The sequence below is a fragment of the Stegodyphus dumicola genome, chromosome 2 (genome assembly GCF_044657685.1).
Source record: "Stegodyphus dumicola isolate Sdum_Otavi_A_Nest chromosome 2, ASM4465768v1".
NCBI classification, from domain to species: Eukaryota; Metazoa; Arthropoda; class Arachnida; order Araneae; family Eresidae; genus Stegodyphus; species Stegodyphus dumicola.
The window spans coordinates 222,008,793-222,022,712 of record NC_140769.1 but is presented as its reverse complement, the minus strand read 5'-3'; the positions used below and the strand labels follow the sequence as shown (position 1 = coordinate 222,022,712).

The window sequence follows — 13,920 nt, the reverse complement described above, 5'->3', positions numbered from 1 at the left end:
TAAGAGGTTACATTTGGAATTCATTTTCTGACAGGGTGTCAGCTGACAGTTTTAATTTATTCAGAAATCTAAAAGAAAATATCTCTAGAAAATGGCCAAATTATAATTGTTACATTCAAAAAAAAAAAGACTTCAGTGAGAAATATGTTTAAACTTTGATAATAAGCATAGTCTAATGTAAAAAATAAAATATATCTTAGCCAAGTTTTCATTGTGCTTAACTGTTTTAATATTCCTAAAATAAAAAGGAACTAAAAAATAAAAAAGATATAAAATAAAATTCAAGTGTTTTAAATTAAAAAGTTAATAGTTTTAATAATGAAACATATATTTAATCTCAGCCATATTACCTTAAAAATAGCATGTGAGAAACTCCACAATGATATCTTTTCATTTTCATATACAGATACCAAATTTAAATAAGTAAATAAATAATAAAATGCAATTTCAGATTTATCATCAAAACGTTATAGCTAATCACTTAATCAGAGAGTAGAAAGTTTGCTTTCAACCTAATAATAAAGTAGTGATAAAATATACAAACAGACATATATTTGAGAGATTAAAATTCAGATTTGAATACTCCATTTATTATAATTAAAATTATAAGTACACGGTTTAGTAATTAAAGCCATAAGTCCCTTTTGATTATGTGCACTTTTATCAGTGTGGGCTTTTATCAATGTGCGCTTTTATCGCTGTGGGTATTTGTCGCGTGAGCAATTATCATAGTTGGCTTTTTTTTTTTTTTTTGTGGGCTTTTGTTGCATGCGCTTTTGTCCAGTGGGCTTTTGTCTGGGAACCATTTCATATGTAGTGATAACTCACTAACTTGTCTGATAGGGCTCGCAGGACCTAAAATTGAATTTAGATTAATACCAACCTTACAGCTTGATTGTCTCCTTTGGGAAGAGCCAACCAGCATCCGAATGGTAAAGTCGCTGAACACTGGTATTTCAGCCCACGGTTTGAATCCTGAAGAACGGGATGGCTGTCTGGGCATTTCCCCTGTGTGTATTGTGTTATGAGCCAGTTCCCTAGAAAGTCCTCCACAAAGGCATCTTTTCCCTTAGGCAAACAGCTGTTGATATACTATATATTAGACATATCTTCCTTTCCCCAAAGCAGATAGCTGCTGATATATATATGTATATATTAATTACACATATATTTATAACCTTCTATATTTATAACTGCTATACTTAGGCCTTTTTGAATATTACAACAGGAAAGCGGTAGACTAGAATAATACATGATAATAAAAAGCTTCAAAAACTTACATATTAGAGGCAAAAGACTTTAAACAATAAAACTGTTGATATTTTAAAAGAAATAAGTCACTATAAATTTTATTTTTTTCATTGCAAACTGAACTTCCCCGCCTTTTTTTCTTTTTAAAATTTTTATTTACAAAGAAAAAATACTACAATTCTGGGATTTCTACTCAGCTAAAAATTTTATTTACAAGCTTTGCAATTGTCCTCATTTTCTACATCTTCTAAGGATACTACTTCTTTTTGTACACCTGTCATTCCAATGTAATATATCACACTGTCCTTCGAACTACTTCCATGCCTCCTTGCAAGATCACGGGCTGAAATAATAAAAACTGTTAATATGAATGCTGTAACTTAAAACATCTCTTAGCATTTAAATAATATTTCAGTTATAAAATGGGCTGAATTAGAACACATAATAAAATTTATGAACATTTTTTATTTTAAAGGTATGAAAAACCAAATCACAAAATTTTTCAGAAAAAATACAAATTCAGATTTGGAAGGAAAGAATTACACAACTGCTAGGATGTAAAAGATCAGAGCTTAAATTGTGCCTTAGTTTTTGGAATAAATCATAATTCTAGCCAGAGCACATCGGAACACTAAATAAGAACACTTCTGCACTTCTTTAATGTAACTAAACAGCAACTTCAGCAGAAATCTCAACTCGAAAATTTTATTTTTAACAATAAAATTATATTAAAAATCCATTCTAACTTCTGAATGCATGCTTCTCTTTCCCTTCAAAACAAACCCTTTGATGAAAGTCAAGACTTGTAAGAAAAGCCTCCACCACAAACCCTTATTTTCCCCAAAGTACAATGAATTTATGACAGCAGGTTCTAGTGTCTTCGTGCAGAAAAGAGCACTTGCAAACTTATTAGAACGATGTAACCAAAGATGGGAGATCAGAATTGTCATTGTTATTTTTTTTCAGCTAACTCTTGGATTTGGTGAAAATTTGTTCCTCTGTCATATTCTGCTTGACAGTTAGAATTATACTGAAAAGAGGGTCATGGTTCAGAAAATGTTGGATCCTTCTCTTTTTATTTTCATAACTACAGGTCATCCGTTAAAATTTTCTCCATATTCTCTTACTGTTTATAGCATTTTCTGTATTTTCATTGTTGACGTTTTAACCATTTTAACATTTTTCATTGGTGTGCTGGAAAAAGAATGGTTTTTGTATCTATCATGCCTTGAGGAAGTACATTATATTCAGAGCTTAATTAAACCGGACACTGGTTGAGCTATTTCATAATTTTGTGTAATTGTAATTTCAGCCGAAACCCCAAATAAGTCACGATCCAGTACTGTATTTTATTATTTATCATTTATTGAATAACTTATTATATTTTTATTTATCTCTTTACAGTTTATTAAACTTTAATTTAAATTGTTTAATTATTCTAATCATTAATTATTTAATTGTTTTAAATAGTAATTATTTTACTTGTCATTTTATTTATTTATTTATTTTTATCCTTCTTTTCTGACAGTCTTCCATAGGGCTCTGGTGCCCTATGAAGAAGAAAATTAGATTTTTAGAAATTAAGCCCTATAAAAGGTTAAGGTGTTTAAAGGTGAATCCAAGGTAAGCAAATTTCATATTGACCATCTTTATTTACAGTAACAGTTTCTAAAATATTTTCTTTAGTCTGAAGATTGGTCTAATGTTTAGCTTTTCTACACGATCACCAATTCTGTTAAACCTAATATCCACAGATTTGAGACTTTAGCTACATTTATAAGTATTAATGTCAATGTCATTGCTAAGTTTTCATCAGAGGCTTCTTCTACTGGTACCTTATTCATTAATGTCCAACTTAAACAGGTTTCTACTAAACCCGATGCCAAAAGCTTGCTATTTTGGGTTAATAAACTTCCCATTGTATTAGCTCTGATGAGAATATGAATGGCTCCACAATTAATCATAGTGCCTGTCAATATTATGTCATTTCTTTCTAGTTCTCTAATCCAAGGGCTTACAATCTGAATAACATCACAGACTGTAGCTTGATCCAAAAATTCAGGTAAACTTTTATTTCACCTTCTCAACTTTATTTTATAGCAGTTTTGCTTCAACTCTTTAGTTAAAATATCTCCGAAAAAAGAATGAGCCAAGAAAGAAGAAAGTATTCTTGATGAATGAGCAAATAATTTACTTCTTTTACATTCTTTAAGATGTAAGATTTATTAAAAGCTGAATCTAAAAGTAATTTCATAGTCTTATTTACCATCAGATATAAACTTAGCTTTCAGAATTTGAAAAAACACTCTAGGGCTATGTCCATTGATATTAGATCAATTGACTTCACTTTCAAATGGCTTTTCTTTTTTTTTCTGCTTCCCGTTATGTTGGCTCCGATGAAAATATAAATGGTTTTGCAATTTATAACATCTGTCAAAATTATTTCATTCCTTTCTAGTTCTCTAACCCAAGGGCCTTTACACACAGGCACAGGCCAAGTATTACAACAGACTGTAGTTTGATCCAGAACTTAAAAATTACAGGTAAACTTTCAGTCTAAACTTCTCAACTTTATTTTATAGCAGTTATGATTCAACTCTTTAGTTAAAGCATTTCCATAAAGAAAGTAAACCATACTTCCTTGATGGACAGGCAAATAACTCATTTCTTCAGCTATATTCTTTAATAAGATATAAGATTTATGAGAGGCTGAATCTAAAAATAATCTCCCAATCTTTTGTTTACAATTTCATCATCTCAAATGCAACCTTGGCTGGCATTCTGACAAAATACATAGAATCGTCCAAAAGGTGCATTAGATATGTGTTACGAGGTGAGAGGTTCATGTGAAAGTATTCTCTTTACCAGAAAGAGGAAATTTATACGACCAAGTCCTCATGTCATTGAGTTATGCTGTCATCATTGTAGTTCATGCCTTCGGGTTTATTACAAAAAGATCTATCTATCTACCTTTGTAAATATTCGCAAAAATAAATGCTAAATTTCACCTTAGTTCACTGTCAAAAAGAATGTTTAAACTTTTTCTCATAATTTATGAATTTTATATGAACAATTCCTGTTTCATTGCTTACTCTTAAAGATAAGGTCACAAAAAAACATGGAACTATATTTCTTTAGCAAAAGTATTCTTTTTGTAGTAAGAAAAAGGAAACGGGCTTATAGGTTTCCATCTCATTTGAGCGAGATTATCTAGATCATACTTGATTTTAACGTGATATTTGCCATTATTGCGGTCTTTTATGCAATTGTTAGAGATAGCTTGTTTTTATCACTAAAATAGATTCAGTTGGTAAAAACAAGGGTTTCACAGTGCTCAGAAATTTCATCATAATGTGATTACATTTTGTGACATGGAAGCTGAGAATGGAGAACTTAGAATTCCCATCTCCCATTTCACGAAAAGAACCAGCAACATTGCAGAAATATCACTGATGATAATAGAGAAAATTCTTTGAGATGCAGAAAGGGAGCAAGAGACAGTTTTCTATGCTCTGAAAAAAAAAAAAAAAAAAAAAAAAAAGCTCAAAAAGAAAGTATTAGGGAGAAATATTAAGAAATGTACTGCATAGTATTGGACTTGCATGGAGAAAAACTTGAAATGAAAGAAGTGACGCTGAGTTACGAGGAACAAAATGTCTTAGTGAGGCAAGTTTGTTTGTGCAAAAAGACATTTAATTTACTTGGATGAAATCTGGGTGGACAGCAACATAGCATTCTCAAATGCTGGTAATCAGAAACAGTTGTTGTGCAGAGTGGCAATGCATCTAAAAGACTTATTATTTTATATGCTAGAGGTGATATGGGATTTTTCTCTCATACACCTCTTTTTGCCAGAAAGAGGGTCTAATGTGGTATACAATGCAAATATCACATCGGGGGACTGTGAATCATGAGTAAATAAATTCTGTGTTTCAAAAGATGACTTCTGAAAAACTTATTCCAAATCTTCTACTACATGCTGTAGTGACTTTAGACTAAGTTTCCTACGAAACTGTCCATCCAACTTTGGCAATATATATATATATATATATATATAAATTATGCAGATGTTATGCAAGAAAAATGTACAGTTCTCTCCAAAATTACAGAAAGTAGAGTTGATGGAGATCATGAGACAAAATTCTCTTAAAGAAGATCATATAAATTTGATTTAATGTTTCAAGAACATGGTTTTACAGGTACACATCTGCCCCCATACCACTGCAACATTAACAGAATCGAATTCATTTAGGGTGAAATAAAGCAATTTGTATGGAACTGTGACATAGTTGGAGATGTGGCAATGGATAAATTATTAAAAATCACAGAAGAAGCTCTTGGAAGTGTAGTGACAGAAAGCTTGAAATGGTACCGTACCTATGCAGAAAACATTGAAAATTAATAACTATTAGAAAAGGATGGTTTAATGGAAGATTTATGCAAATCTTTAATTATTTCTTCTTATGAAGAGGATGATAATTTGGATATGTATAGTTACTGTACTACAGAATAATAAGAAGCACAGAGATAAGAAATTTCATTTCCCCTCCTTGGTATATATAATACTGCTAGTATACCTTTTAGTGCAAAAACCAAAGAGATATATTAGTTATTAATTAAATAAATAAAATAATTATTTATCACCATACAATTATTATGAATTTTTTAGTGTGTACTAATACACATAAATTTTAGCTCAGATGACATAATATAGATTAATAATTAATTATAATTATTTCTTATTGTATAAATATTATAATTTATTATAATGACAATTAAATTATTTAAATTCATTGTAAAAATAATACGACAATGAAAACCATATAATAAAATATAATAATTGAGCAATTATAATTGCAATTAAAATACAATAAAATTCATTATTAAATTTTATTATAAAATAATGCTTATATAGCAAACCTAATTTGGAAAACATTTGCATTTTTACTTATATATAAATAAATAAATGCACAAAATTAAATACACTGTAATAAAACAGCTAATTATAAATGATGAACAGCATAACAGCTTAGATTACTTAAAAGTAATTTTCTGTCTTCTTATGTTTGTGCTCTTTGAATGACGTAGAAATAAACAGAAAAAAATACCTACAACATTATTCATGTCTATTCCCCCTATTTTGAGAATAAATCAGTCCGAATGGCACGTGTGTTTGCACTTCACGGTCACAGCTGAGGTTGTCGACCTATACCATTAAATATAAGCTTAGCTTTCAGATTTTAAAGAAACACTCTATGGCACTGGTCGGCAAACCCTGGCTCGTGAGCTAAATGTGGCTCTTTGGCTCCTTGAGTATGGCTCTTTTACAAAATACCACATGCGGGTGCGCACAGGTAAAAGCAAGCAAATCTTGAAAATACAACACAAAGGCTGTCAAATTTTACACAAGAGTGAAAACAATTGAAAACATATCCGCCAAACTTATTCCTGCAAAATTTTTTTGTACCAATTTTGGCTTTTTTATTGTACTGATTATACATCAAATTGTGCTGCCATAGTAATTGTCATATCAAATTTTAACTAATGAAATGCTTTGAATTAATATATCATTCAATAGCAATTTTATCTTTAATGAGAAAACAAATAACATAAAAATGAAGTTTAGTTTCAAAATATCAGGATTTTTAGCTTCTTCCTTTGAAGTTTTTTCTAGTGTCTGAAACAAATATTTCCCTAGCAACTGAATTTAGGCAACATAAAATACATAGACAATGTTTGGGTTGCATATAATATGAAAAATGTCTAATTAGAAACGTTAAAACTAAACTAAAAATCCAGATATTTTGACATGAAATTACATTTTTACATTATTTGGTGTATCAAGTTAAAATTGGTTTTGTACTGATTCTAGTAAGAACTTTTACTGATGCATTAATAAATGGGCCATTGTACTGATTTCAGTACAATGGCCCATTTATCAATCACAAGATACTTATTTACTGTTGAATCATTTATCAAGAAGCGCTTTGCGTGCAAACATTATGAACTCCATCATAGGTAAAGCTCTTAATCATAGCCAGTTTAAAGAATTTTTAGTTGAAATAGAGAATGAGTATGCAGATCTTCTGCTGCATAAAAGTACATTGGTTATCAAGAGGAAACATTTTGTGTCTTTATTAACAGAAATTAAAGCATTTTTCATTGAAAAGGGTGTTTATTATCTAGAACTAACAAACAATCAGTGAACCAAAAATTTTATTTCGTGGTAGAGCTTACGTCTCACCTAAATCAGTTTAATAAAAAATTACAGGGGAAAGGGAACACAATTTTTTTTCGATTTTAGGAGAAGTTATTTAATTTAAAAACAAATTATCTCTTTTCACTCAAGATTTTGAAAGCAAAACTTTGATTCATTTTCCAAGCCTGTTGAAACATCGCCAAGAAATTAATTCTGGTATTGACATTTGCTATTTCAAAACAATAGCTCTAAATATCAATGAAGTTTTTCTCAGCAGTTTCAGGAATTCAGAAACAACAAAGTGATATTAGCCTTTGTTAATAAACCTCTTAATACTACTCTAACAGAATTAAATTTTTCCCCCTTTAATACTGACATTGGCAACTTTGAAATCCAATTACTGGATAAAAAAAAAAAAAAAAAAAAAAAAGAATTATGGAGTTCGAAATTTGAATGTCTTAGTGCTGATATAGAAACATTGTAGAAAAACGCATGTGAGCTTATATCACAGCACAAGTGGTCTGCTTTGAAAGATCTGGAGAAGATAGATATGATAATTTTTAACACATTGATATTTCAGGCTCATATAAACAGCTGAAAAAACTAGTGTTTGCTGTTCTTTCCTTATTCAGATTTACATATTCATGTGAACAATCATTTTCAAGCATGAAACTTATCAAGAGTAAATTGAGAAGTTATCTTATTGATGAGAACTTAAAATCACGCTTAAAATTAAGAACAACATACAATCCCGAGTTACACAAACTTTCCAAGGTGATGCAAGGCCATTGTTTGCATTACTGTTTGTTTGTCATTATCATAATTTAAATTTCTGGATACCTTACAATTTCAATTTATGAAGCAATAGCATGATTGTTAAGTGTAATATCAAGTTTTATTCGACAAAATTTAACTAAGACGTAGTATGAAACCATATGCATTAAATTAATAAACACAGAGGCATGCCTATCATAATAAATTTTGAATTACCAGTGATTAGTCGTCCTTGAGCATATGGAGAATCTTTAATTTCGTCAGATTTCTTTAAATATAAATACAATGTACATATAAATAGACTCCATGCTGACATAAAGTAGATAACTTTGGAAATCTTTACTCCTTGTTTTGCATATCCTACATCCATAGGCTTAAAATGGGACCGAAAGAAAACTCTCAGATAATACTGTATGAGACCCATTATGTGTTAAATTGAACCTGCATATAAGAGAATTGCAATATATATTAGAAATATTTTACCAAGTTTAATCAAACTAATTAATGCAAAATTACACATTAAAAAGCTACTTTCACATCATGTCTTTGAAGACAATCTGTATCATTTTTTTTTTTTTTTTTCCCTGAGCAATACACAAAAATACACATAAGCCAGTAGTGATCATACAATATTCATATTCACTTCATTTTAAATTGAAGTTCCAAAACACAATTTAGCAATTATGCAACATAATTCCTCATCTTTTCTGAAATACACTTCCAGGGCATGCACTGTATTATGAAGTTATTCTTCTTTGCTAATTCAATAACACTTTTATCTGTTTTTCCCATGTTATAAAGGCATATATTTATGTCACTGCAATCATATTCTTTCATAGCTTTAATATTCCCTTCATTATGGGGTTGAATGATATAGATACAGTATTTGCTGGAAGAAATATAGTTTCCATGTGCATTAGGAATACATTTACATTGTGTGGTTTACAATAAAAAGGATTTCTTTCTTAAATTCACCGTCCTGTTATAATTTATTGGTTATTATACTGAATTATAATTTTGTGATTTCACTTCCATGCTTTAATATGGCATCTATTTTGGTTGAAGAGGTTGAAGAGAAGGTAATTTGCTAATTACAATAAATGGTTAAAGCAGATTGAAGGGCACCCCTTGGATTAAAGCTAAGTTGTTGTTTCATTTATCATAAAGTTGTTTTATTTATGGTAACCTGAGTAGTTAAATGCTATGGAAACACTATTATGATATAATTGGTTGCGTGATTGTGGTGAATTTAAATGATGGGATGGATTTTGGAAAAGAAGTATGTTGTTGTTATGTGGTTTACACGGTAAAATGGCTGAATATTGCAAGATTAATTTGAAGTTTCTGTACAATTTTGAATGAAAGGAAGAAAAAAAAAGCATTAATTGACTGGTGTGTAAATGAAGGTTTACTTAGTTGCATTACAAGTGTCCTGTTTGTAGGAAGAAAATGCGTATGGTCGAACGCTGGAGGACACATGAACTATGGAGGATATTTTTGACTGATTTTTGTGAATTTATGTGGGGACACCAGTATACAGAATCTAGTTCAGATAATTTTAGGAAGTTTTTGGATGCTGTTAAGGAATTTTGTTTGATTGAAGACTAGGAAATTTGTAAATATGGTAAGTGGATATTTCCTTTGTGTAGTGTTATGATGGATTTCCTTTTTTACGTTATTTCATTGTTTGATTTAAAATGTAGTTTATTGAGATTATATATTTTTTGTTAGCTGCTTCTTTGACTTTTTTAAAGTGAATATAGATCGATGTGTACATGGACAAAGTCAAGGCAGTACACAATGCCTAGTTTGTGCAATTCTCTGGATTGGATTACTCACTTATGGCAAAGCACATGAGCGCTATCTGCCTCAAAGGAGAGATGCATTTGTAGAGGACTTTCTTAAGGAAACTGGCTCGTATACACGTTACACATGGGAAAAACCATAAAAACGCCCATGCAGCCAGCCCGTTCGCGGGATTCGAACCTCGGACCGAACTACCAGTGCTCAGCTGCCGGTGGGCCCTGTGCAATTCTCCGATTTTAAGTGAAAAGCCCTTTGTTTAGAACATCAAGGAAGGTGGAATGAAGATAAAATAACAGTAATTTAAAGTGTTTTTTTGTTATTCTAATCATAAAACATGATAAACTTATGAGCTAGTAATTTTTCAGTTAACTACAGAAATTCTGTAAAAAGTCTGAAAAATACAAAATATTTCGAGTCCTAGATATCCAAAATTCATTATATCACAATTTTATTACATTTGGAAATTTATTACAGCTGTATAAAATAACTTTAAGTGTACAGGGACCAGTAAGTTTGATATATTCCAGGTTTGCTATAGTGGGATTTGACTACAGCAAACCTGTATAGCATAGTATATTAGTTTCATTCCCCTGATAATTTTAAAATGTTATTCAATTCGTCTCAGTTTGGTCATCTAAAAAAAGGTTTTTAATCTGCAAACTGTTTGTTCAAATTAGAATTTAGCAGCATATACTTTATTAAATTTCTCATACTGTTAAACTTCTGAAGGTGAACACTTCCGAAAATGAAGAGCATTCCTTAGATCATAAATAAACATAGCAGAGAATATCTAAGGTAACCACATCTACAGAAAACAAAATTATCTGAATTATAGTTGCTCACCTAAGGGAAGTTTATTACAATTCTCTCCGGAGAAAAGCAAAATAGTTTCCAACTGAAAATTTTAAGCAGCTATTTGATTTACAAATTTTGAGGATCTGATCTAGTTTGAGGCACAATTAATTTTGATTCTCTTCCAAATTTAGCATAATCTTTATCATCAATAGCACAAAGTTTACTTACAATCTACACTATACTTTTATACAATTAGTGTATTTTCGTTTTCAAAAATATAAGATAAAAGCAATAGGATAATGAATGTTTAAACATTACATACTCTTGATTTGATGCATTTGCACGAAATAATTTAAGCACCACCAGAGCTAGATTAAAACTTGATAAGGCCCTAAGCTATTTGAGATTATGGGGGCTTTATAAGTCTTATAATATATTTTAATTTTTTAGGGGTTATCAAGAAAGAGCGGACCCTAAGCTATAGGTTGAGTAGCTTAATGTAAATTCGGCCCTGAGCACCCAATGTTTCTAAACATAAATTTGAGAATAGCGTTTACACGTTTGAAAAGTTACCCCACAAAAGGATCTTAATTGAAAATTCTTTTATGATTCATAGCAAAGAAAGAAATGAAATTTTCTTCTAGATAATTTTTTAAATTCTTACATTATTTGTTCATTGATATCGTTCAAAGGTGACAGGATGAAAGACTTAAGGTTAAATTGTAGGACATATCCTTCTACAGTAAGAAGTTTCAGAGTTAGAATATGGATGCTTAATGCAGCGCATAAAGTAACATTAGCTCAAATAAATGCACCAAAAAATTATTTTAAAAGCTGAGTAACGAAATGTGTATAACTGCACAAATTAGTATGAAACTTTTACTCTATGAATTTTCGTTCAAGTTTCTTATCCAAAGTCACGCATATATTAAATTAAAGATTTCGAAAATGACTTATAATTCAGAATTAATATTCATTACATACTACAAGTAAACAACAACAATCCCTTCATTTCCATACAGGCAGAATCCGCACATGTAAACAAAATGATGGGATGTTATCCATAGGAATAATCCTCTAGGTACTACAGTAATCAATCTACTACAGTAATACTGCAAACAAGTTATCTACAATAGACGTACAATTATTGTCCGGTAAACTACGCTGGGTACTTTTCATCCAAAATGCTTTTAAAAACATATATCAAGCGTTCATTTCATAGAAGAAGGAAAACACACCGGATAAGGAGTAATATTAGTACTAACCCAAATTTTCGAGGGGAGGGTACTGTTACACACACTTTAGCAAAATCTCTATTTCCATTTCGTTATAGCTTTTGGACAATAAAAAAAAAAAAAATTATGTTTTGATACTTCATAGATACGTTAATCGTCAAAATGGCCGAGCGGTCTCAAGGTTAGACTCAAGGTTAATGCCTTCCCTGTACGACAGGAAGATTCCAGAGAGGTTAGAATGACAAGCGTCTACGGCCAGCAGGTCACGATGCGGCGAGCATGCGCAGTATGATCCGCCGCTTCTATGACTGCCGTCTGTCCCTGTTCCTGGAATTCCTCCAGACTGGCGACGTTTTTCGCCAATTTGGCATTGTGCTGATCAAGTTTACTTTTGAGGTCATCCGACTGAAAGTGAAACTTTTAATTAACACGTTCAGTTTTTAATGGTGATGACTGACTCTTTATCGTCCATAAATCTGCCTATTCTAAACCAAATCATATTTCGAATATCGCTGTTGAGAAAAGAAAAGCATTCGAAAGACAAAATGCACCTTTGTATCTGGTACATTCTGCATGCATCATAAGTGAAAGATATTGAATTAGTATAAATATTAAAAAAAGATGTACTAAGATAATAATGTGATATCTATATATATAGGGTATTGTATATAATCAGATAAAAAGCAAATAAATATGCTTTGCCTTAAAAATTTGTGTTGGAGGAAAACTTGGTGTTATATAAATTATAACATGGGTTTGTAACTAGGGATTTTTATTTCAAATGATTGTATAAATCAGTCAATGTCTTTGCCCCCCAAAATTACGTCATGGTATCAAAATGTCGGCCATGATCAAAATGCATAACCTGTGTTCGATGTTATGCAAATTGTATTTCTTTCTTTGCACCGAGGAGCGGCGCAGACGCAAATTTGTTAGGTTTTTAAAGCTCGCGTTTAGAGCTTTGAGGTTGCTGTGAATTACTGGAGTTTCAACTAAGCAGAGGTTATTCTGAGTTTGTGTTGGTAAGCCGCCACTGAAGTCGGAGTTTGTGTGGTCTTCGCCGTTCCTCTTCGCCTAACTGACAGACAGACAGAGTAGACAGATGTCTTTTGTTGCACCCGCTAAGTCTTTCTGCACCGATGGGCGAAAAATCAAGCATAGGTGCGAAGGAAAGGTATATAGAAAGGGGGGCAATTTCGTATTTCAGAGGAGAGTAAAAAGGAACTTCGTATATTTTATACGAGTTCGAAAGGCCAGGAAGAAAAGATGGGACAAAATAAAGTAAAAAATAAATGGCCCAAAAGTAATGAAGAGGAAAAAAAAAATATTTATAATTAAAAAAAAAAGGCCTATAGAAAGAAAAGGAAAGGAAGTAAGAGAATTTTGTTAAAAAAAAAAAAAAAAAAAAAACACGATTGTGTTCATGAGTGTAGTCAAAGTTGTTATCATTTACATTAAATACAGTCTTCCAGATGTGTGTAATGAGTGTGTTTTGTAAAGCTGAATAGAGGTAAAGATGGGGAAAATTAATAATAAAATAATAAATTTTGGGGATCCAGTCACATAACAGTATAAGTCAAGTTTAGAAGCTAACTTTTGCTATAACAGGGAAACTAAAATTTAAAATTTTTTAAATTTAAACTTTTATTTTTTTACATGGAAACCAATATTAGCCTCTACCTTGAGACACAGTAACAGAAGACACATAAGATCAAGATACATATAATATCATGCAAAGTTATACATTAAACTAAGTAACATCATTTATTGCGGTTTCCAACATATTTATATATTCAGAAAACACCATCAGATAAAATCATTAATCCAAAACAAGGCGAGAACATATCAGCAAAAATAAAT

General features: G+C 30.9%; 1 protein-coding gene across 4 annotated transcripts; it reads right to left on the bottom strand.

Annotated features, from left to right (window-relative positions):
- Positions 1 to 1,319: 1,319 nt before the first annotated feature.
- LOC118205159 (uncharacterized) lies at positions 1,320 to 12,297 on the bottom strand. Of its 4 annotated transcripts, none has more exons than XM_035377447.2 (3): positions 12,091 to 12,297; positions 8,441 to 8,665; positions 1,320 to 1,594 (listed from the first exon to the last, which is right to left on the bottom strand). In XM_035377447.2, exons 2-3 carry the CDS (start codon positions 8,646 to 8,648, stop codon positions 1,458 to 1,460), a joined length of 345 nt encoding a protein of 114 aa, XP_035233338.1. In that variant the 5' UTR covers positions 8,649 to 8,665; positions 12,091 to 12,297; the 3' UTR covers positions 1,320 to 1,457. The 4 variants fall into 4 exon arrangements, with proteins under 4 accessions (XP_035233338.1, XP_035233341.1, XP_035233339.1 ...); XM_035377450.2 differs by having other exon boundaries at positions 11,968 to 12,092; XM_035377448.2 differs by lacking the exon at positions 12,091 to 12,297 and adding an exon at positions 11,810 to 11,955.
- Between the last annotated feature and the right edge of the window lie 1,623 nt (positions 12,298 to 13,920).